The 22,275-nt window shown below is 38.8% G+C and overlaps 2 protein-coding genes and 1 long non-coding RNA gene across 3 annotated transcripts; 2 read left to right on the top strand and 1 right to left on the bottom strand.

Moving 5' to 3' along the window:
* Positions 1–6,224: 6,224 nt before the first annotated feature.
* On the bottom strand, positions 6,225–12,860 carry LOC137193223 (uncharacterized). Its single transcript, XR_010930704.1, has 3 exons — positions 10,492–12,860; positions 10,025–10,155; positions 6,225–7,021 (listed from the first exon to the last, which is right to left on the bottom strand). It is a non-coding gene; the product is annotated as an uncharacterized lncRNA (long non-coding RNA).
* Positions 12,861–13,429: 569 nt separating this feature from the next.
* Positions 13,430–17,679, top strand: LOC137193225 (plasma membrane calcium-transporting ATPase 1-like). The gene is made up of 4 exons (XM_067604517.1): positions 13,430–13,471; positions 14,197–14,367; positions 15,733–15,885; positions 17,397–17,679. The coding sequence occupies exons 1-4, from the start codon at positions 13,444–13,446 to the stop codon at positions 17,648–17,650; spliced, it is 606 nt and encodes a 201-aa protein (XP_067460618.1). The 5' UTR covers positions 13,430–13,443; the 3' UTR covers positions 17,651–17,679.
* A 58-nt stretch (positions 17,680–17,737) lies between these two features.
* Positions 17,738–20,478, top strand: LOC137193227 (plasma membrane calcium-transporting ATPase 2-like). Its single transcript, XM_067604518.1, has 4 exons — positions 17,738–17,832; positions 18,643–18,854; positions 19,733–19,840; positions 19,994–20,478. Exons 1-4 carry the CDS (start codon positions 17,766–17,768, stop codon positions 20,012–20,014), a joined length of 408 nt encoding a protein of 135 aa, XP_067460619.1. The 5' UTR covers positions 17,738–17,765; the 3' UTR covers positions 20,015–20,478.
* The last annotated feature ends 1,797 nt before the right edge of the window (positions 20,479–22,275 follow it).

Below are 22,275 nucleotides of genomic sequence, written 5' to 3' on the forward strand. Positions count from 1 at the left end.
CAGCGCATCACAACACAAACGATCACAAAATACTTTGTATTTATTAATTTGGGAAAGTACACTCATTATAATATCATGTATTTATCATAGAAAATATATGCTGTTGCTATACCGTATTTGGTGACTCATCAGATTCTGTGATCTGTAGTGTTGAAGAAGTAGTACTTAGATTCTTTACTTAAGTAAAAGTATCAATGCCACGATGTCAAGTAAAAGTATCAATGCCACGATGTAAAATACTTTATTACAAGTAAAACTCCTGCATTTAAACTACTTAGGTAAAAGTATATAAGTATTACCAGCTAAATTTACTTAAAATACTAAAGCAAAATTACAAATTTTGGAGAAAATTGGGCTGTGACTGATATAATAAAATGCTGCTTATGCATTGACTCATCAGTATTAATGATGTACTTCGTTATATTTATTCAATATATCAGGTCCTTTTACATAAGTGAGACACAAGTATTTGTTATTGATAGTCCACCAGCCTTCATTGACCTGGCACGTTTTAATTGTGTGACAGCAATGATGTAATTCACGGCTCAGAGAAGATGACCCAAGTAGTGTCCGAAAGTGTTTTTTTTATTTGCTGATGCATTCACTATATAGTCATCTACATGGAACTCCCTAGATAGTGAGTAGGGAGTAGTGAATGAGTGAGTGATTTCGGACACAGCCAAAATCATCAATTACAACTCAGGCGGGCCTCTCAATTGGCTTCTTTTTACATGTGATTTTTGCTACACTTCTGCCTTGGCAGAGATCTGCAAATGCATGTGGTGATTTGACTGTAACTCCAGGTTTTCTTTGCCCTGACCCCAGGCTCACAGGCTCATGCTGTCAGGCAGCATACTTCCCTGCTGGGACTGTGCCTCAGTAGCTATACAGCATACATACCACCACTCAGTGGTAGCACCCAATGATTTTAAGCTTGACATTGCTGGGCTGGGTAGTAGTTGTGGCTACAGTTGTGCTGATGCAGGAGGGTTTTGGGGTTTTGGAGATAAATTTCTAGGTTAACTACAACTCTCATGGTACACTTCAACATGAAAAATCCAATTGCTGAGTTTGAAATTCTGTCACATGAGCCTGTAACTGCAGGCAAGAGGGTTTACGGTGTTGTGAAAACTGAAAACAGAGTGGTCAACTGCACACGGGGTTGAATAATTAATTTCTCCTACTTAAGGGTAAAGGGTACTCATAATTTGGCAATCAGGTTTAAAAATAAGGGTATGTAACTTAAAGCTGAACCTATAGTTTCACCTAACAGGCCAATTCAAGCGAATGCACAGGGCTCATTGCCACTAGCTGTTAGCTTGCTTCCCTCAGGCGTGATGTGCCAGTCATGACCATACCATAGGCTGTATGAGCATGACATCCTTTGTCAATCTAGTGTAATTTTTAAGTGGCATAACATTAGTCATCACTCATGCCACACATTTACCTACAGCTGTCACTGGTACAGGTGTTGTATCAAAGAATGTTTCCTTGACGATATGCGTTTCTACCAGATTGTTTCCCTTTGCCAGATATTGTCTTTGGTAGTTTTTGGATGTCGTATGATATAATCTCTTAAACCTTGTTTTTGGGCTTTCATTTTATTTCAAAGGCCTTTTTTAATATTAAGGTGTAGGTGTAACTTAGGGGTAATATTTTATCAATTCTCATCATTTGACACTCATGTAAAGCAGCTGACCAGATCTTGTTTTTTCCACTTGAGAAATATCTGTAAACTGATGTCTGTAGTTTCAACAGTTGAACTAGAAATGCTTATACATGCCGTTTTGCATTGACTATTTCGACGCACTATGCACCTCTCTTAGTATCTCTGCCCTCGAGCATCTGCAGGCAATCCAAAATGCTGCCGCAAGACTACTCACCAGGTCAAATAAACGATCTCACATTACTCCTATACTTAAAACTCTTCATTGGGTTCCTGTTGTGTATACATAATTAGAAAAGAAATTGAGATTCACAAAACAAACCTTTTATGAATCAGGCCCAAAGGCAACAAAAGTCTTAGCAAGACGCCTTAGGGCACAACAAATTGTAAATTCAATACACAAGATCACAGACCCTTTAACAAAGAAAACAGCCTACGAACCAGACAAATTCAGAAAATCTTCAAAGATTACTACAAGACCTTATACCCACAGCCTGAGATGGTAGATGAAGATAATATTATACAATTCTTGTTATAATTACACCTACTATCCATAGGAAAAACGCAAAACGATGTATTAACAGCCCCCATTACAAAAGAAGAACTGGACACAGCAATTAATAGACTGAAAAACAATAAATGTCCAGGGAGTGACAGTTTTCCAAATAAATGGTATAAAATTTTTAAAAAAGAGCTTGCCCCTGTATTACTGGACTCATTCAATTGGACACTCAACAAAGCAGTAGCACCGCCATCATGGAAAGAGGCCGTGATATCAGTCATTCCAAAAGAGAGGCAAAAATTAAGAATTCTGTGAATCCTATCGTCCAATCTCTATTTTGAATGTAGATTATAAATTGTGTATATCTGTAATTTCAAAAAGAATTGAACGCTTTCTGCCTGATTTGATACATGAAGATCAGACAGGGTTTATAAAAGGTCATCAAACATAGGATAACATCAGACAAACCAAATATTATAAAACAGGTTAACAAACAACATTTAAATGCAGCTCTGGTTAGCCTCAATGTGGAAAAGGTATTTGATCATTTAGTTGGCCTTTTCTGTACAGAGTGCTAGAGGGGTTTTAATGACAAATTCATTAGGTGCATACAGTCTTTATATAGAAATCCAACTGCCAGATTAAAGATCAATAGCCATCTAACAGGCAGTTTTAAACTGTTTAGAGGCACTCGCCAGGACTGCTGCCTTAGCCCCACACTGTCTTTGCAATATTCATAGAGCCTCCAGATCAAGCTATTAGACAAAATGAAGAGCTGAAAGGAATCAATATAGCAAAAGAGGAGCATAAAATAGGAATTTCTGCAGATGATATTGTCTCCTATCTCCAAAATCCAAACTCAATATTTCCCAAATTTATGACAGTCATGGATAACTACAGTTAGATGTCAACCATCATCACAAAAACTCAGGTACTCTCTCTTAATTAAATACCAAGTAAAGCAATCAGACAGAAATATATATTGAAGTGGGAAGCAAAGTCAGTAACATATTTGGGAGTGCTATTCACTCCGGAAGTTAACAAAATATATGAAACAAACCACAATATAACAAATGATAGGGTACAAAGGGATATGGTAAAATGGTCAACCCTAGTATTGGACTTCAGTTCAAGAATTGAAGTGGTGAAAATGAATATGTTGCCAAGGTTACTATACCTCTTATTATCATTACCAGTTAGAATCCCAGAATCTCAGTTTACAGCATGGGATAAACAGATATCCCAGTTTATCTGGGAAGGAGCCAGGCCAAGGGTTAAATTCAAGACACTCCAAGTTAATGATGAAAACGGGGGCCTAGCACTGCCACATCTTAGAGAATATAATTATGCTGCCCAAATGAGATATATTGCCTATTGCCAAGCTAAATGGAAGGATATTGAGTTAAAATTGGGTCAGTCCCCACCTCAGACCAGACTAGGTGGAAAAGAATATACAGATGAAAAGGAAGAAAATTCCATTGTAGAAGAAACACTGGAAATATGCAATGAGGTGGTCAAAAAAATTCAAATTGGCGGGAGACAACAAACTTCTGATTTGGCCATCTCAGACCACCAGGTTTAGACCTAGAGAGATAGATAATATGTTTGTAAGGTGGAGAGAACTGAACACAACAAACTTCAACTAGCTCCAAAAGATGGAGGGAATTTGGTTAGAAGAACCTAATTCGCTTCTTTATTACACCACACATGAACAGCAGAATTGTTGGAGACAGATGAATGCCAACCACTCACATATTTTCTGGTCATGTGTAAAAATACAAAATTTCTGGGAGAGGGTTATTCAGATTGTGGAGATTTTAGGCTATAACATGCATAGGGACCCCTGGATTGTATAGCTGGGATTGATACCCAAGGCCATAATTCAAAAGAAGGACATCTATCTCTTCAAGATTCTGATACTTAAGGGTAAAAAGGCCATCACAAGATGCTGGTTGAATAGTGACCCTCCTGGACTGGGTCAGTGGCTGGACATCGTAAAAGAAATGGGAAGACTTACATTCTACTTAAAGACTAAAGCAGGGGCTCATGAACATCACTGGAGAAAATGGACTGCATACAAGAGAAAAGATGGGTGGAGTTCATAGCTGGACTGAATAGGACTGGTTTAAAGGTTGTAAAGAGGGGTGTTAAAACTTGTTCAGATTAATTTCGATCACCCTTAGCCTATTTATAGACTTGATATCATAAAAATAAAACAATTACAATTAATATAATGAACTGTTCAAATGTATTAAAAAAATCAATCAGACAGCATTTTGCAGAAAAGTCAGTGAACAGTACTGTTTTTCAATCCACTGACTACTTATTGTTTATTGTATATTGTTTTGTCTCCATATAATGTAATTATCTCTTATTGTTATTGCACCATTGGTTTTGGCCTTGAAGCCCTACATTTTGGCCGCAATGCCCCAGTAAATGTATATTTATCAAAAGCCAAAGTGGCCTTGCCCTAAAACTGACTTAATTCCAGGCCTGAAACCCTACTCTGAGTTGATTTCAAAAACATGCCTACCTGTAATACAAAAGAAGACAACATACAGTACTACTTTCATTAAAAATGTGATTATAATGAACTGATAATGTAAGTGATGCAATGAAAAGTGTGTTCAGTCTTGATTCAGTGAATGTCTGCACCAAATTGTAACATTTTATTCAGAACCACAAATTTCAACCTCATAATGGCGCTAGATGAAAAGTCAGGTGATCACCAAAGTCATTAGGATACATTACAAATGTCTACATAAAATGCCATGGCAATCCATCACAAGTAGTTGAGATATTTTAGCAAAAATGTTAAAAGTATTAGGTTACATATTTTAGAAGCATAGGGGCTTATGTATAAGCTTTTCCCATTGAATCACTGTCAACTTCTTCAAATCTCTATTGTGTAACTGAATCATGTAAAAGGAGTTAACAGATGGAGTTTAAACTAATCCATTATGCAATCTATATGTGTCACTAGGGATTCTCTAAAGTGATTACTAGCTTCTTCTGGGGTAGTGGATTAGTTAGCATTTGTTGAGAGATTACTGTCATCCTGTTGTCTTTTACCTTCCAGTACTGATACTGTTAGGACAGGGGCCAGAAGTCAGGTTCAGCCAATCTGTGTCAATCTAGGCTTGCTAACATCTGTCAGCCAGTCAGTCCAACACTTTGTAACAGAGTGAGACAATAAATCCTAATGACTGACTTGTTTTACTACTCTTTAAAGTTATCATGGCTAAAGGGTGAACACAGCTTTTATATCATATCAGAGTTATTGTTATTATGAGTTTCAACTTGCAAAACTCCCTTGCAAATGTATATAAATGCCCATAGTTATTAAAAATTGAGGTAAAATTCATTTTTAATGATTTCATTTAGTTCACACACACAGTAACTTCGTTTTTTATGTCAGATGCTGTGTAAATTCACTTTTATGTACTGAGGTAGAATGACTGATGGGGAGCAAGTGTGCAGCTAGATGTGAAAATAGGTAACTGGCAGAGGCAGGAAGCTCAGCTCAAGACACTCACACTAGTCGTGTTTCCATCACTGTATTTTTATGCCATTTTGAAGTATTGCAATAGAAAAGGTTGATGGAAACAGCAAAATTTAAAAAAAACTTCCTCAAGTTCGCAAAAAAGTTTTTACGCTTGCTTGAGGTGGTTTTTTCCTTTTTCAAAAAAGATTTAATGCACTAAATGAGAGATAAAAACACCTTTTCCGAATAAGTTCTGACGTACCGAACATTTAACTCACATGACTCATCAGCTGTTTCCATTGTCAGTGTCGTCCTGGATATTCCCATACTGCATAGTAGTAACAACAGCAGATATGTAACATGGCCAATACTAGTTGACATGAAAGAACAATTACAACTTGCCCAACTGAAACAAATTTCTGAAGACCTCTCTTTATTTTTGTCTTGTAGATGGCCATGGCTTGTTTCCAGTTCACTCTGTTTATTAAAGCCATGTGTGACGTAGCCTGTACCGCCAACTTCTGATAAAACTACGCTTTGTGTAGCCTACTTTATTCGCTCCAAACTTTTCTTTTTTTTTTCTTTTATATGACATTTCAAAACTTTGCTTACAGTTCACTTGACATTAGATGGAAACATGGCTACCTCAGTGTCCAAAGTCTTACGATTTATATAACAGTTAATATTGGATGGATGAATCCTTATGATTTTGGTGATTTTCCCCTGACTTGTCCTTTTGCACCACCATGACATTGGCATTTGTTTTTTGAAATCTCTCAGCAACTATTGGATGGTTTGCCTTGAAGTTTGGTTCAGATATTAATGAGACATTAATTCAGAGAGTCATTGAAAGAGTTTATTTGTGGACACAGTTGGAAGCCAATCACGCCTCAAAACTGCAGGTGAACTGGACAGCCAGACATCAGTTCAAAATATATTATAAGTGTATATTTAAATCAGGATCAGAGACCTCACTGAAGAACAGTACATGTGTTGTAAGACAAAGAAAGACAGATGTGTGTCACCTGTGAGCTATTATTGGTCCTGCAGGGAAGTGAGGGTGGCTGATCTCTCCAAAACACACAGAAATGTGTACAGTATGTTCATATTGTTGTTACATAAGAGAAACTGTTCAATAGAAGGATTTCTGCATCATAACCTTGCAACAATTGTGTGTGTGTGTGTCAGGATATCACAAATTTTATTTTGAAAATCCTTAGCCAAGGGGTCACAGTGTGGTTTGATTCCTTCTTCCATGTTCCCCTCCTGGTAAGGGCTCTGGTGTGTTTTAATGACTCAGGAATCTCAGGGAAACACTCAGCTTCTTTTCCGCCGCTGATGGAGTTTTTGTGTCCTTTAAAAACTTAAACTCCACAAATTAAAATCCACACTGTAGATTAGATACACTTGCAGAATTAGGAACATTTCCTATTTCCCAGTGTCAACACACATTAAATCCCTAGAAGAGCAGTACTTTCATCAAAGTCACTCCCTGCATCGAAACATCCTGGCTACTGTACTACAGTGGCCCCAAACTCCCACCTCAGACAGGTGCAGAAACACCCATGCTCTGTTGTGGATGGTATTTAACAGTAAAATAATTTGGGGAGAACTTTCAGTAGTCACTGTCATCTGGTGAAGATATGCACTGATGAACGGTGGTGAGGTTTCAGGAAATGTTGTTCTTTGTGGACTATTCTCTGACATTTTACAGATTTTACAAGTTACTTATGGATTTAAGGCTGATAAGGTTTTGTAGTTTAAAGACTTGCTGATTTTTCAGACATCTGATGAAGGTTTGGAGATACTGTTTCATGTGGACTATTCTCAGCAAGGTTTTGGACATTTTGTTATTGATGGAATAAACACTGTGTTTGTCATCTATTCTTCTCACATCAAGACAAAATGGTGAGTCTGTATTATTTTTTTGAGCAGCTGTATGTTTGTTTGTTTTTTTTTCTGAATATTATAGGCTTTGTTTTACCAGTTGGGAAAAGTTTAAAGACATTTCTATAGTAAAATACTGTAGGAACAAGTTAGGATTTTTAAGCAGTTTCAGGTTTTTTTTGTTGTTATTGTTGTGAGTTGGATTATGTGTGTTTTATCAGAGGTCAGAAGTTTAAAGATTTTGTCTGAGTGCATGATGTTGGCTTCATTGACTGAATACAATGGAGGCAGCAGTGGCAACAGCTACTGTCTAAAAACACATTAGCAGCTCTGTTAGGCTGTAATTCAGTAGTACTTTGAACTAAATGCTAAAGAAAGAGGGGCGGCTGTGGCTCAGGAGGTAGTGCCGGTCGTCCACTAATTGGAAGATTGGCGGTTCAATTCCCGGCTCCTCCAGTCTGCGTGTCAATGTGTCCTTGGTCAAGATACTTAACCCCAAATTGCTCCTGATGGCTGTGCCATTAGTGTGAGAATGTGTGTGAATGATTAGATTTCCTCTGATGGGCAGGTTGGGACCTTGCATGGTAGCCCCTGTACCCATTCAGCGTATGAATGGGTGAATGTGATTTGTAGTGTAAAAGCGCTTTGAGTGGTCGGTTTACCATTTATGTTTACAGTGACTTACTAACATGCTGATGTTTATTAGGCAATGTTGAGATTATTAAGAGCGTAGTTGTGCGTGCATTACATGACTGTTCGTTTTTAGATGTTGGACAGGCTGGCTAAATAACCACACCTTTTCAACCTATTAGTATACATTCAACAAGCACTTTATTAGGAACACCTGTGCAATCTAATGCAATCCAGTACAACAGCTCTGCCATAAATCCTATTTTTAGGAGGCTTATATATTTTCAGTTTTTGTTGACATTGTCAGAAAGGTGATAATTCTACTTTATGTTTATTACTGAAGTCGTAGTGGTGGCGGTGGTGTACTGGACTGCATTATATTGAAAAGTGTTCCTTATATTTTGTCCACCCCGTTAACACAAAACCTGGGGTTAGATTGCACAGGTTGTTTCTAATAAAGTGCTTGATGAGTGTATATCTGTGATATACATTTTTAAACATTTTGACCTGACGAAGACCTGATTGGCCTTGAAATGTTTCAACTACTACAAGAATTGTTGCCACTATTATTGTTATAAGAATAGTTATTAATATTGTCACTATAACCACTATTATTTTTATTATAGCTGCTATGGCTTCTACTATTGCCACCACTGCTATTATCAATATAGGTATTATTGCCATTATTACTATCACTAGTAGTAGTACTAGAAGTATAAGTAGTAGTAGTGGTGGTAATGTTATTATTATTGTTGTTATTATAGTTGTTATTATGACGTTACCTTCAGATTATGGATACAACTTAAAGGACCAGTGTGTAGGATTTAGTGGCTCTTCTTTACCAGTTCTGACCATATTTTCACTGAAAAAACAACCCATTGATTTTGGAGCTGAAGTACTTCCTTAACTCTGCTGGGACAGCCCAGGTATGTCCATTAAAGACAGCTCAATGTCTTTTCACTTAGCCTCATAAACTGGGTTACACCAACACACAAGAGGCCTCAGCTGGGCCGAAAGGTATTAATCTTTAAGACAAGGTAGGTTCATGCACCCCCTCTCCACCAGCAGCTGTAATGTTGAATATCTGACTTTGGGTCTCTTATCATTCTCGTGTAGCCGGCTGTGTTACGCCTATGATGTTCTGTGTAACAAAGTAACATCAAGTATTAGGTGCATTACCACCTTTTTTTCGCCACCTTTGGCTCCGGAATGTGGACCAAAGATTAATCCTGCACATTAATCCTGTCTGTCTAATAAACTCAAAGAAAACTCTACTGCTCCACCCACTTGGCAGGTTCATTAAATTTTATGCTGAGCTCCTGAACTCCAGTCTTACTAAGTTCTTCCTTCATGTATTGTCTTTCTTGATCATACTTAGTACAATCTATGCTTGCATACATAATAGTCTCCTCAGCCAGCTGGAAAAAAATATGTGCATATATCGATATCGGCATCGGCCACAATGAGTTAGAAATATCGGCATATCGGATATCGGCAAAAAATCCAATATCACACATCCCTAATTGTGGGCATTATGTCCCATGTCCCCCGTTATCTGTGCTTAGATGATCAGGTATGCCGAGTACATATTGCACATACATGCATATTGTATTCCTTTGTTTACTGGTTGATTTATGGGTTCCAACAAACTGGAGGACAGTTCCTGCTCTGAATAAACTGGCTGGGCATACAATATGGTGGTTCCTGAGGTAAAAGAGTTGTCTGTCTGTCCGTTTTTTTTACACAGCACTGGCTGGAGTTTTTGCCTAGGGTTTTTAGCTGTTTGTGTGTTTGGAGGTCTTAAGCAGTCATTGTAATGAAATTAGGTTTATTGAGGTTGGATTTTTAAACTTACCATCTGCAAAACCTAATGCACACCTTCTTGTGTCCGTAGGCAGAGCTCTGTCGGGAGGTGGTTTGTGTGGCTGCTCAGCTCAGGGGTCTGGCGTGATGAATAGACCACTCTCTTCACTGTATATGAATAAACTGTAACACACACAACTGTCAAAAAACAGCCTTTGCTTCCTTATAACATATAACATAAATAAAATAAATTAAAACAGAACAAGAATTTAACCGAGATACATGACATTCATCTCCTATAATATGACTGAATTGCTATCTTATGTGACTTCATTGGTTAAAGATGCAAACCTTATGGAACAATAAATTTAATAAACAAAATCAACATACAGCAACTTTATGTCAAACAGAACAAAATCCTCCTTCAAGTTTTAAACAAATATTCCATCCACTCTGTGTTTGAAATATGAGCTAAAAAATGAACAAACAAACTGGGTAAAATGATGTATTAAAACACACCTGCAGGGCTCTGTCACTAGAGGCCTACTGGTGATCCGAGGAAGGGGTGAGTCAGGCGGTCTGTTGGTTGAACTGGTAACTTCAACACGTCAGTATCATCATCACTGGGGACACATTGGCATCTGATATGTCATTCATGTTTCATTTTAATGTCCATGATTTGCTTTCTAACATAGTGTTATGTTTTATAATCAGTCTACATGTGAACTTAGACATACAATGTGCACCCACATGGAAAATGCACTTTAAAGCTTTTACAACTTAGTTCTGACTAAACATAGCTGTTGCCTATGGGAAGAATACAAAGCTGCATACAAAGTTTTGCTACTTATCTGCTCTAATATAAGCTGCAAATGTTAGCATGTCCTGCTAACTACAGTAATAACCAGCTGCTAACATTAACATTATTAGGGTACATGTTAGTAGTTTTATCACTCTCTTCATTATATTTGGGGAGTATGTTTGCCAGACACACCAGTTAGGCCTCATCCTAAAATCTTTCCCTGGTAATGCTAAAAGTGACAAGTTACTGTTTGAAAGTACAAATTATAAATAATAAAACTAAGCTTTGTCATGTTTGTCCAAGTCTGCAGCCATTGTTAAAAAAAATTACTGCATACTACATTATTATAAACTGCATATGTACCATGCAGTGACAGAAAACTTATTCGATCTAGTTCTTCCACATACCGTAGCACCGAGATCAGCTGCTCTGTTGCTATTATGATTGTCATGGTAACTGGTCACAATGTGTTGGTATTTGTTCTTTATTATGTGTTTATATTATATCATAATTGAAGTTGTCTGAGTGTGCTTAGTGTGTTTCTGCTAACACTGCTAGCTGACGTTGTTGTTTTTTTTACATTTTTAATTGATGAGCACTAATTTAACCTTCTAAACTGCCGTTAAAGGTAGGAGTATGCTTATTTTGATTAAATAAAAACAAAGCGTCAAATAAATATAGGTTAATCAGATGAATTTAATAAATAATTAGTGTAGTTTATAGTGAGAGTCAAAAGCCTGTTCATTCAACGGCGCCACCTGCCGTCAGTGAGAGCTAGCAAGCTAATTTCATGTAATGTTAGCTACCATTTATAACTGTTGCCAAGCAGAGAAGTTAAATGACAGTCATAAATGTGTGTGACACGCCACTAAACTTAAATTACTAGTTATGTCAATATTAGGCCGAGGAAAAGTAACTTATTTCCCCCGGTGCTGAGTATATTTTAACAGAAGACAGATTTCTCCTCCGCTAATGCTAACAACACAGAGAATGCACAGAATTAAGAAAACTGGCGTTAAGTTAGGTTAAAAAACGCGGCAGCATGACGTTAGTTCATTAAATGGTCTGTTGGCTGTCTGTTCGATGAAATCTTGGCTTATATTGAGTAACAATCCCTGGTGCAATAGTCTGAAATGTAAAAATGATTAATTTAATGTTTCAGATAACGGAGAGAGTAATGTTAACCTAGGTAAGTTAGCTAATGGTCTGACCATTGGTGTCAACGGCCATTATTTCTAATATCCAGAGTTTTATTTTATTCCACTCTTGGCTCATAAAGCTTTTAGCAGGGACACTCTGAAGTAACCTCGTTAACATTTCGATACGGGGAAACATGGCTTCCTTACAATACCTATAACGTTATCAGTGAAACAGCCATGTTGTCCCATTCATGAGACAGACAGACTCTTATCCCAGCGGGGGAATATGCCAGAAAAACACAGTGTTTCGGTTTAAGGAGTGACATTATTAACTGGAGACTTTCAGCCGAATGGGTCTGTGGTTGCTGTAATGACAGCAGCTGTTGAAAACACGAACAGAACACATAACGTTAGCTGTCCTGTAAAAGCCTTGAATTCTCTTAAATTGAATGTTAAATATATATTCATCTGGTGCTCTTTATTTTACATTATGTAAATTAAATGATGTCGCCAACAAGAAGCGTTCACCTTTCTTGAAGTTACTCCTTGTGTGGGAAAACCATTGAATGTATAAAAGATTTATTTATAAATATATGAATATGTATGTACAGTCAGTGGGGAAACACAGATTAGCAGAGCAGCTAACGTTAATGTCTTATGAGGAATTCAACACTATTTCTGTAGAAGTTAACCCGCAGTAACACTTTGAGGTTTAATGTTTAATGTTGCAGGAGCTGTTCACATACTGCACAGCCAGTGAAATAACGTTACTGTCCATACACTTTGGAGTATCAGTCAAATTATTTAGCACCTACGCAGTTTGTAAAACTTCAAACTGCATTAATGTGTCAACATTTTAATACTTGTTGCATTAAGATGTCACTTATTTTTTTGAAATTAATCTCTTCAAACAAATGTGTCGAAGTCTATTCCCCCATAGATATGTTTCCCCTACCAAGTAGTCACAAATTAAACAGACGGTAGGTACTAGGCAGCTACTGGCGTGAGAACACAGTTATTAATATTTTTGTTTTCTTTGTTGTCATTTTTTAAGTATTCAGAGTAAGTTATGTCACTAATAAAAACCATAATTATTGCTAACAACTGTGCTAATGTGTGTAATTAAACTTAGAATGCTATCTGATTAGCATGGTAGCTAAAGGTTAAAATCTGCTTCTCACTGAGTTCAAACAAGATAAAAACTTTGACTCAGTGGGTGTTTGCATCAGAGTCAGTCATGTTGATTCTGATAAAATAATCAATTTGGAGGTTTCAAAACTTAAGAGCAGTGAGATCACATGGTGAAGAGGTGGAGTGGTGGTATTCTTTGATCAGCAAGTTCTCAATTTAAATAATTATTTTGCCAGTTTTGACAACTTTGGAATCTTTTGTTCAATAAAACAGGGCTTTGTAGGAAAACACGTTTATTTCTCAAAGTAAGGTATCAAAAGAAGTATTGTTTTAATATCAGTGCTGACATTCTGTTCACATAATGGTGGAGTGACCTCCCCAGATCATGTTAAGAAGAGTATGGACAAAGACCCTATGATGCTTTCAGGTGCTTCACTCTGCCCCATTCACATCAAATATTACAGCCAAGTTCAGTGTGACCTGTGGCCAGTTTCTGCTGCTGCTTTTCCACTGCTAAATCTGATCCTCTCTTTGGGCTTCACACTTACAGACCCAACACTGAAAAAATGCAGCTTTAAACCAGCTGAAATGTTGGCAATATTTTGTTGTAGCTGAGTGTGAAAAAAGAACCATGACCAAAAACCAATTTCATGCTGGTTATTTGAGAGATGAGCGTCACTATAGCAACAGTAATATTGACGATTTAAAAAATCATCCTATTGGAGCACAGCTCTAAAACCTGCTATATGATTCTCATGAGATACGTGCCTCTTAAAATATGAAACATTGTGGTCTGCATGCAGCTGCTTGATGATTGGCTTGTTGGTCTGTGGCACCCTTGACCCAAAATCACGCCCTCTCACGCCTCCTTCCAAAAACACACCGCCGATCACATTACCAACGTATTTTTAAAGATGAACAAATACAGAGGCAAGTTGAAAAGAAAATGCCTGCTGTACAACGGTGAAATACAGCTGTAAGCGTTCTGACATACAAGAACAAACTTTAAGAAACTTTAACAGGGAAAAAAGATGAAACTTCAGGAAGAGCAACAGATAAGGGATCTCTCTTCCAGGAAGGACAGATGTGCACTACATGTCTGTATGGAGTATGCAGAAGTACCAACCTCTCTCATGTCTCTGTCTCTCTCAGGCACCCACGTGATGGAGGGCTCTGGTAAGATGGTGGTTACTGGTGTTGGTGTGAACTCTCAGACTGGAATCATCCTCATGCTGCTCGGTGCCAGTGAAGAAAGAAGCGGTGATGACAAGAAGAAAGCTGAGAAAGAGGAGCGCAAGAAGAAAGAGAAGAAGCACAAGAAAAGTACGTTCAGTTCAGTTCAGTTCAGTTTACTCTAAAGATGAACAAGATGCTTTAATTATCATCATAATTCAGTTCATGAGTTCATTAAGAGTAAAAAAAGTTGAAATTCATACTGTGTGTGATACTGTTAGAGGGAAACTTTTAAAGATCAGCATTTTTTAATGTGGCAGTTTTTGACATCTGTCACTCAATGTTAAAAAAAATACTCCGCATTCTGCTCTCAGTGGTTGAGATTAAAAAACCTTTAAAAATGATGGGGTAATGTGGTTAAAATGATTTTCTCCATCCCTGAATCTGCTGCACCAGTTGCTCCTGTTACCTGTTTTTATCCTCATAAAATATAATGAGTCAAAAGCATTTGTTGAGCCATTACTGTACCACTCACTTCTCTTAGCAGCAACAGTTTATAGGAGTATATTACACAGATGTAGCAGATGCTACAAACAAATGAAAGGTTATCTTAATTAATAAGAGCTTCAACATAGTCAAACTGCTGACCATGCATGCAGGTCAAAATACATTTGACCATATTTTTAATTGGTTGACCCTAACTTCCAAAACAATTGAAACATATCGAAAACCATGTAATGAACACCATGAAATAATGTACAAATGGACTGAAATTGACTTTTACAATTTGTTTTATTTATATTTATTTATATTATTACACTATGTACCGCTAATCTTGACAATCCAGCTGTATTTTGACAGTATTGCGTTAAGACCATAACTTATCAGAGATGACTTGCAGAGTTCTGTCAGTAAGTTGACTGCCCACCGGACCTGAGCATTTGTTTTCTAGACTAACGTGTTATACAAGTAGCATAGCTACTTTAAGGAATAGCTCTAATAGAGTGTGTGTGTTGCTGCACCGACACCGGTCTGCAGCGCACACAGACGCTGGGACAAGCCAGAGGACGACTGCCACTTGGAACCAGAACCAGAGCAACCCACCTGCCATCCGCAGAGAGACTGACTGAGAGCAGGCAGAGAGCGGGAGAGTTTCTGCTGAAAACAAGCACCAGGGGAGACATTAGAACAGCTGTCCTGCAGAGAGCACAACAATCCTTCCTCCCACACATGATCGCATTTTGAGTGTGCAAGGGGAGGAGGGGCTATTCACATTCAGTTGTGTGTTTGTGAGAGAGAGAGAGCGAGAGTGGGGCAAGGGGCTGAGCAAATCAATGCACTCTATTACAAAATAAGATTTTGTCCATTTAAAAAAAAAAAAGAAAAAGCTTTTATTCTAGAGTTGACGGTAGGCCTATATAAACAAAATCGGCTCGGCCAAGTGTCAGCAGCAGCAGTTTTGAGGATTTGTGACCAAACACCTGAATTTTAACTGACTTCCTGTTTCCTCAATAGGGAAAAACAGGGTTGGAGTCGCTGTGGATGTGGAGATGCTGCCAGTCAGAGAGGATGGACAACCGCAGAAGATGAAGACAAATCCTTCAAAGAAGGAGAAGTCAGTCCTCCAGGGGAAACTGACCAAGCTGGCGATGCAGATTGGCAAAGCAGGTCAGTCACAAACGAGAGCACATGTTCTCTCCACTTCAGTGATGATCCTGTCTTAGCCCAAAAATTCCAGCAGTAATAATCTTTGATCAGTCTTACTCTCTTTGATCACTTATTTACCCATATATAAACTGCACATCAACAAGGAAAACCTATGTTCTGCATTTTTAACTTTACAGTTGTCTAATCCAAATCAAAACTGTCAGACACATTGCAACACATCGTCATAATCTTTACCTTGTGTCTAGGGCTGGGCTATATGACTAAAATCTCATATCCCGATAAAGGTCATTTCATATCCTGATAACGAAACCTATTCCAACATAGCGCATTTTAATTCAATGAATAAATAGTTGGTCTGTACCCCCCTCCCTCCTCCCGCTGTCTGTCCATCCTTTGCGCGGATGAAATCAAATCACTCTTCTTGGCCTTTTACTCCCAAAGCTTTTATTGAACTTACAGTAACAAAACATGCGTAGTTGTCGTCAACTTGAGTACTTCACCTGCGTCACTGTCTCTCCTGTGTGTGCAGCACACACAACAAGGTCTCAGCCCCGCCCACGGTGAACTATAGAGAGCAGAGGAGAGCAGCGTGACCAGAAATGACAGCAAAAAGCAACGACTCTCACACTGAGCTGAATTTAAACGAGTGCACATACATTTGGTAAATAACATAAATAAAGACAGTCTCTACTGCATTTTGCTGTCATTTTATAGTCGCCATCTTGCTGCTTCTCTGCTTTTTCTCAGTGCAGGCAGGGCTGAGCCCTCAGTGTGTGTGTGCAGTGCAGCAGAGGAGACAGACAGCAGTGGAGACTTAACAACTAAACTCGTTATGTTACTGTAAATACAATATATGCTTCGCGAGTGAAAAGCCAAGAAGAATAATTTATCAATGTAATCCGCGTGTATACAACTCCAAATGATGAAAAATATTGCTGTAAAGAGTGTGATTTGCATCACAACGAAATAAACGATAGAGCATAATATGAAACGATAGACACAAGACATATATCGCCACATCGCACAGCCTTACTTGTGTCTGAGAGAGTGGTAAAAAAGTGATGTTTCACTCTCTCCCAGGAGTTGTCCTTCCTCAAACTCTCAGTCCTACTCTGACTGGTTCTAGTCATTTTCAAACTGATCATTGGTTTGCTCTGGTCTGAATCAATGGATGAGTGAGCTTAGTTTTTCCCCTTGGTTCAGTTTCTCTTCTCATAAAACAATTCAAGCGAACCACAATGCATCACTAAAAGCCATGTAAGAACGTTCACTTCACTCATTGGTCAGATGTGTCTGGAGCAGGAGCGAGAAAGTAAACCCAGGAAGAAGCTTCTGTCTTCCAGATATCACAAAGACAACATATTTCGTTGCTAGTACAGGTCAGATCTCGATTGATTCTCTCTGCTAGAAACTGTTGATTTTGCTCATCAACATCCCAGCGTGCAAAGCACACATGGCAGGAGGCCTTAGGTTAACTCTGGTTAACTCTCTGTCTTTCTGTCTGCCTTCAGGTCTGTTCATGTCAACTCTCACCATCCTCATCCTAATCATTCGTTTCCTGATCGATACCTTCTGGACTCAGGGAGTTCCCTGGTCCAAGGAGTGTCTGCCCGTCTATGTGCAATTCCTGGTCAAGTTCTTCATCATTGGTGTGACTGTGCTGGTGGTAGCCATGCCTGAAGGTCTCCCTCTGGCTGTCACCATCTCACTGGCCTATTCAGTCAAGGTCTGTTTGTATATAGTATTATACAGCTTGTCAGCCTGAACACATACAGCCAAATCATGTTCTTTTCCTTTATTTACCCTGATAAAAAGTCTTATTGACATTAAAATCTGTTTTTTTTCTGTACGGCCGCAACAAGCCACTCATCTCCCGCACCATGATGAAAAACATCCTAGGACACGCCGTCTACCAGCTGACTCTCATCTTCACCCTGCTCTTCATGGGTCAGTGGACGCACCACATACAGAGTCACAGATCCACATAATTCTGTATCTAACACATTCAGATGAGCTGAAATTACTCAGTGGCAGATAAGGATGTGCTGATATCATGTTCCCACTCAGACTGCACAGTACACTGATAAGGATATAAATCCTATACTGTATATTGGACAGCACTCCTCTGGTTACTGCAGTCCTCGTCCCATTCAACACATGAGGCAAGGGCACCACCTGCTTTACATATCTGATTTACAAGAGATGCATTTTGTGCATTTACTAAATCAAAAATATAATAATACATAAAACAAAAAATACTGAGGTACAAACAAAAGGAAAAATAAAATATAAAAATCACACTAGTTATGATGGATGATAGCGAGCTGGAAGTTGTAGAAATATTTCATGAGTAGGGACCTGAAAACTGACAGTAGTGCTCTGAGTATCTTCAGTGAAGCCTTCACAGCAAATACAGCCACCTCTAGTTCCTGAACAAACAGAAGACTCCTGCCAGAGGACCGCAAGCTGTCATACAGCTTGTAAGGGTTCAGGAATTCACGTGTTCTGGGCCAGACCTAATTTAGCCTCAGACATCATTAATGAAACTATGAAATCAACTATGAAATGAACTAGTAGCCAGTGAAGGGAGGCTGAGACAAGTGATGTTGCATTTCACATAAATAACTCCAATAAGTTGTACAAAAACAAATACATTCATTCATCATTACACATGTAAATGAATGGAGTTTGATGTAGAAGTGAAGGAATTGGGTTGATTTGTGCAATTGCTCAGTAATCTTTGATCCTTGCTCACAGGTGAGAAGATCTTTGATATTAAGAGTGGCAGGAACGCACCCCTCCATGCCCCGCCCTCTCAGCACTACACCATTGTGTTCAACACTTCCATCCTGATGCAGCTCGTCAATGAAGTCAATGCTTGCATGATTCATGGCGAGCGGAACATCTTTAAAAGCATCATCAACAACCCCATCTTCTGTTCCATCCTCCTGGGAACCTTCCTCGTACAGGTAACCTGTGAGGGGTGGGGCCGTCATCATACCTGGGGTGCCTTCCATTCTGCTAATATCTGCTTCCTCCCATCCTCGCTCCTCCGTCCTCTGGCCGTGGCCCAGAAACTGATCTCCCTCAGCCATCATTGAGAGTGTTCCAACCCCTTAAATGCACCTCAGAGGAGATGAGGAGTGAGGAAACACAGGTTTTTTACCAGACAGCAACACCCCTTTGATGAATGTCTTGGTCAGCTGATCTGACGAGACAGTAAACAGTTGGGCTGTTGTGGAAACAGCTTTAATGTAATACAGAAGTGTAGCAGATCAGGAAAACTACCAGGAAACATACATCTCGGCTCATTCAGTAAAAATATACAGCTGCACAGTCTCACGTCTCCTATAATATTTACCTCAGCCTGTAAAGGATGTCAGACTTTCACAAACTAAAGAGGCAATTATACTGTTTAAAGATTTTAGCTGTTTTTATTGCTTCTTCACGTCTGGTCTGTTCTTTCAGCAATGAACAGATTTTAGGTCTAATTATCAATTTGTGTTATTTCTATCAGTCACATTGTGACGGTAAGATGCATCTATAGATCAGTATTGGAGCAGCAGTTATCAGCTGTTTTGCTTTTAAACTAAACAAAGCATGATTATTTTTATATATTGATGACTTCTTCGTATTTGACAATGAGATGATGTGTGTCATGAGTAGTCGTGTCATCAAAATGACTGTGGAGTGAGCGAGGACGTCCCGTATCTCTTGCATCCTCGCTGGGAGAAGCTGAGACATGAGGAAGAGACACGAGTGAGGGACACGAAGAGCCACGTTACCCAAATATAAAGCATACCTAAAGCAAAGTAGTGAGTGATAAAAAGATGTTGTCTTCCTGTAGTTTGTCATCGTGCAGTTTGGTGGTAAACCATTCAGCTGTGTGAGTCTGAACGTCGAGCAGTGGCTGTGGTGTGTCTTTCTGGGACTCGGCAGTCTCGTGTGGGGACAGGTGAGTCACTTGTTTTTAACATGCTTTTGAGTGTGTAATTGCACCCAGGTCCACAAAATAGTCACTACCAGGCCATGAAGAAAACAATATGATTTGGCAAAAATGCTTAAAGCCCCCCTCCACTCAAAAATGTGTTTCTTCTTGTTCCTTCAGCTGGGTGTTGTTGCGGAGTGATGTATGTGCAGAGTTTGTTTTCGCATTCAGCTGCTGAAAGTGGAAAGTTTCTCTGAGCTCATTAAAAGTCTGATTTTAAGGGGTGGGTCTACAGTCATGATTTGTGACATCACAAATAGTTTGAAGCCGGTCTTGGTCCAATATTCAACGTACACAAGTGCCAGAAATTTAAAGCCAAAATTCAAGTAATGACCAACTCACATGACTAATATAGTTCCAACTTGTTTTGTGTTTTACGGCCGATTAACAACACGTCTGCAGCTCATTCAGATCTCTGTGATCATTTTAAATGTCAATAGAGCCGATCACCCAGTGGAGCTGCTGTCATTAACCTCCACCCTCCCTGCAGATGTTTCACATTAAAAGCCTTTCAACTGCTTGAAACTTGAACAGAAAAGTAGAAATGACTGACTGAATTTACATCAACAGCCAATTAAAACAGGAACACATGAGAAAACAGGAAGGCGTCTTACTGAAATATCATCACATATAATTACAGATACAGACCTGGTTCTCTCTGAAGCTGATCAGCAACATTAGACAATAAAAACTGGTCTCACTGTGACATGTTCAGGTCACAGACATGTTGACAGACACGAAGTGCTGCTGTTGTCTCTGACGGGGTGGGGGGTGGGGGAGGGGTGGGGGGGTGGCGTGGTGAACTGTTTGTGTTTGTCCTCTCTCAGCATCCCCAACAGCTGGCTGAAGTTCCTGACAACAGCAGGTCATGGCACTCAGCAGGAGGAGATCCCTGAGTAGGAGATGAAGAAGGGAAAGCTGCTCTGGTGCCGCGGCTTCAACCGCATCCAGACTCAGGTCACCTTCGGACTGTGGGTTTTTATAAATCCATCTCTGCTGCGGACATTCAGGAACTCTGACAAAACAAAGTTTGTAGAGATGAGCAGTGCGAGCCTCCTAAAGCTTTTCACATAAACTTCAGATACAACCTCTAAGTGCAAACCAAAGTAAACACAGGAAGTAACGCCCTGGATTAGCTGGTAACTAACAGCAGAAGGATCTGCCTCTGACATTAACAGCTGTTTGCGTCCAATTTTCTATTTTCATTAACAGTATTGAAAAGATCCAAAAAATGATTTTTTTCACAACTGTATTCCATAATAAAATGCAAAGAGGGATGAATGCCATTTATATAGTCACTAAATGCCCTAAGTTCATCCTCAGAGCCTGTAAACCCAGTAAAAATGTAACCAATATACCTCCTAAAAAACAAGATGTTATTAGCAAAGGGATTGTGTTAAATATATGTCTGTCTTCCCACAAACCCATGAACAAATTGGCATAGTTGGGAGCAAATGGTGACCCCATGCTCGTACCTTGAGATTGCAAGTAATACTTGTTGTCAAACATAAAGTAGTTAGATTTTAGAATAAACTTAGTGAGTGACATAAGTAATTCTGCTGGAAGTGCATCTTTTCTAGGTTGTCCATAGCTTCCAGTCCACCAATTTAATTAAGAAGGAATTCGAGTCTTTGCACACACTGCTGAGAAACACCATTAAAATGGAGATGACTACTAGTCTCACGCAGTGAGATTAAACACTGCATATATAATAATCATTTATAACCGTTGCATACGCACAAAAGAAGACGTACGCCACTTTCTAAGCAAACTTTGGGATTTATAAAAAACAAATTAGAAGGGAAAATGTGTGGTGTTCCATGGAAACTCTGATCCATGTGTATGCACATAAACTGGAGACATGAGAAACTACAACTCCGACAGCAGAAGGACAAAATGCGAGAAACAGTGTGATTGTTACCATTGTGTAAAATGAATCAAAATATTCCCCCTCATGTATCATATATGAAGACTTAATTTGCAAAAACAGAAACTTAAATTGAATAAACAAAAACCTGTTTGAATGATACTCTCTGGAGTGCACACAAAAAAAAAAGATTTAGGATAATAAATACAAACAGAGATATTGCAAAAGGACCCCTCAAATATGTTCTGACAGTTTTTCTCGATCACTGAAACACTATTAACATCCCAAATCATGACACCATCAATCAAAGAACAGACCCATTTCCCATAACTAAAAACACTATTCCCCTGTTTTCACTTGTGCTCATTTAGAAAGCACTATCATCCATATCATTAGCTCAAGTCATCACAGCTGGAACCCAATTAACACCCCGGGTGGAAGAGTCAAAATTGTTCACACACCAATCAGAACCTCAGGATAGATAGATAAAAAGGCCATGGGTCAGTTCCATAGACTGTAAAAATATGGACATAGC

Source organism: Thunnus thynnus, chromosome 11 (genome assembly GCF_963924715.1).
Source record: "Thunnus thynnus chromosome 11, fThuThy2.1, whole genome shotgun sequence".
Classification (NCBI taxonomy): Eukaryota; Metazoa; Chordata; class Actinopteri; order Scombriformes; family Scombridae; genus Thunnus; species Thunnus thynnus.

Bases quoted from the DNA above. Each gene is read 5' to 3' on its own strand.
- LOC137193225 (XM_067604517.1), top strand. From the start codon at position 13,444: ATGGACAAAGACCCTATGATGCTTTCAG. The intron at 13,472-14,196 runs GTGCTTCACTCT...TGTCTCTCTCAG, and splicing joins AGACCCTATGATGCTTTCAG to GCACCCACGTGATGGAGGGC. The intron at 14,368-15,732 runs GTACGTTCAGTT...TTTCCTCAATAG, and splicing joins AGAGAAGAAGCACAAGAAAA to GGAAAAACAGGGTTGGAGTC.
- LOC137193227 (XM_067604518.1), top strand. From the start codon at position 17,766: ATGATGAAAAACATCCTAGGACACGCCGTCTACCAGCTGACTCTCATC. The intron at 17,833-18,642 runs GTCAGTGGACGC...CCTTGCTCACAG, and splicing joins CTTCACCCTGCTCTTCATGG to GTGAGAAGATCTTTGATATT. The intron at 18,855-19,732 runs GTAACCTGTGAG...GTCTTCCTGTAG, and splicing joins TGGGAACCTTCCTCGTACAG to TTTGTCATCGTGCAGTTTGG.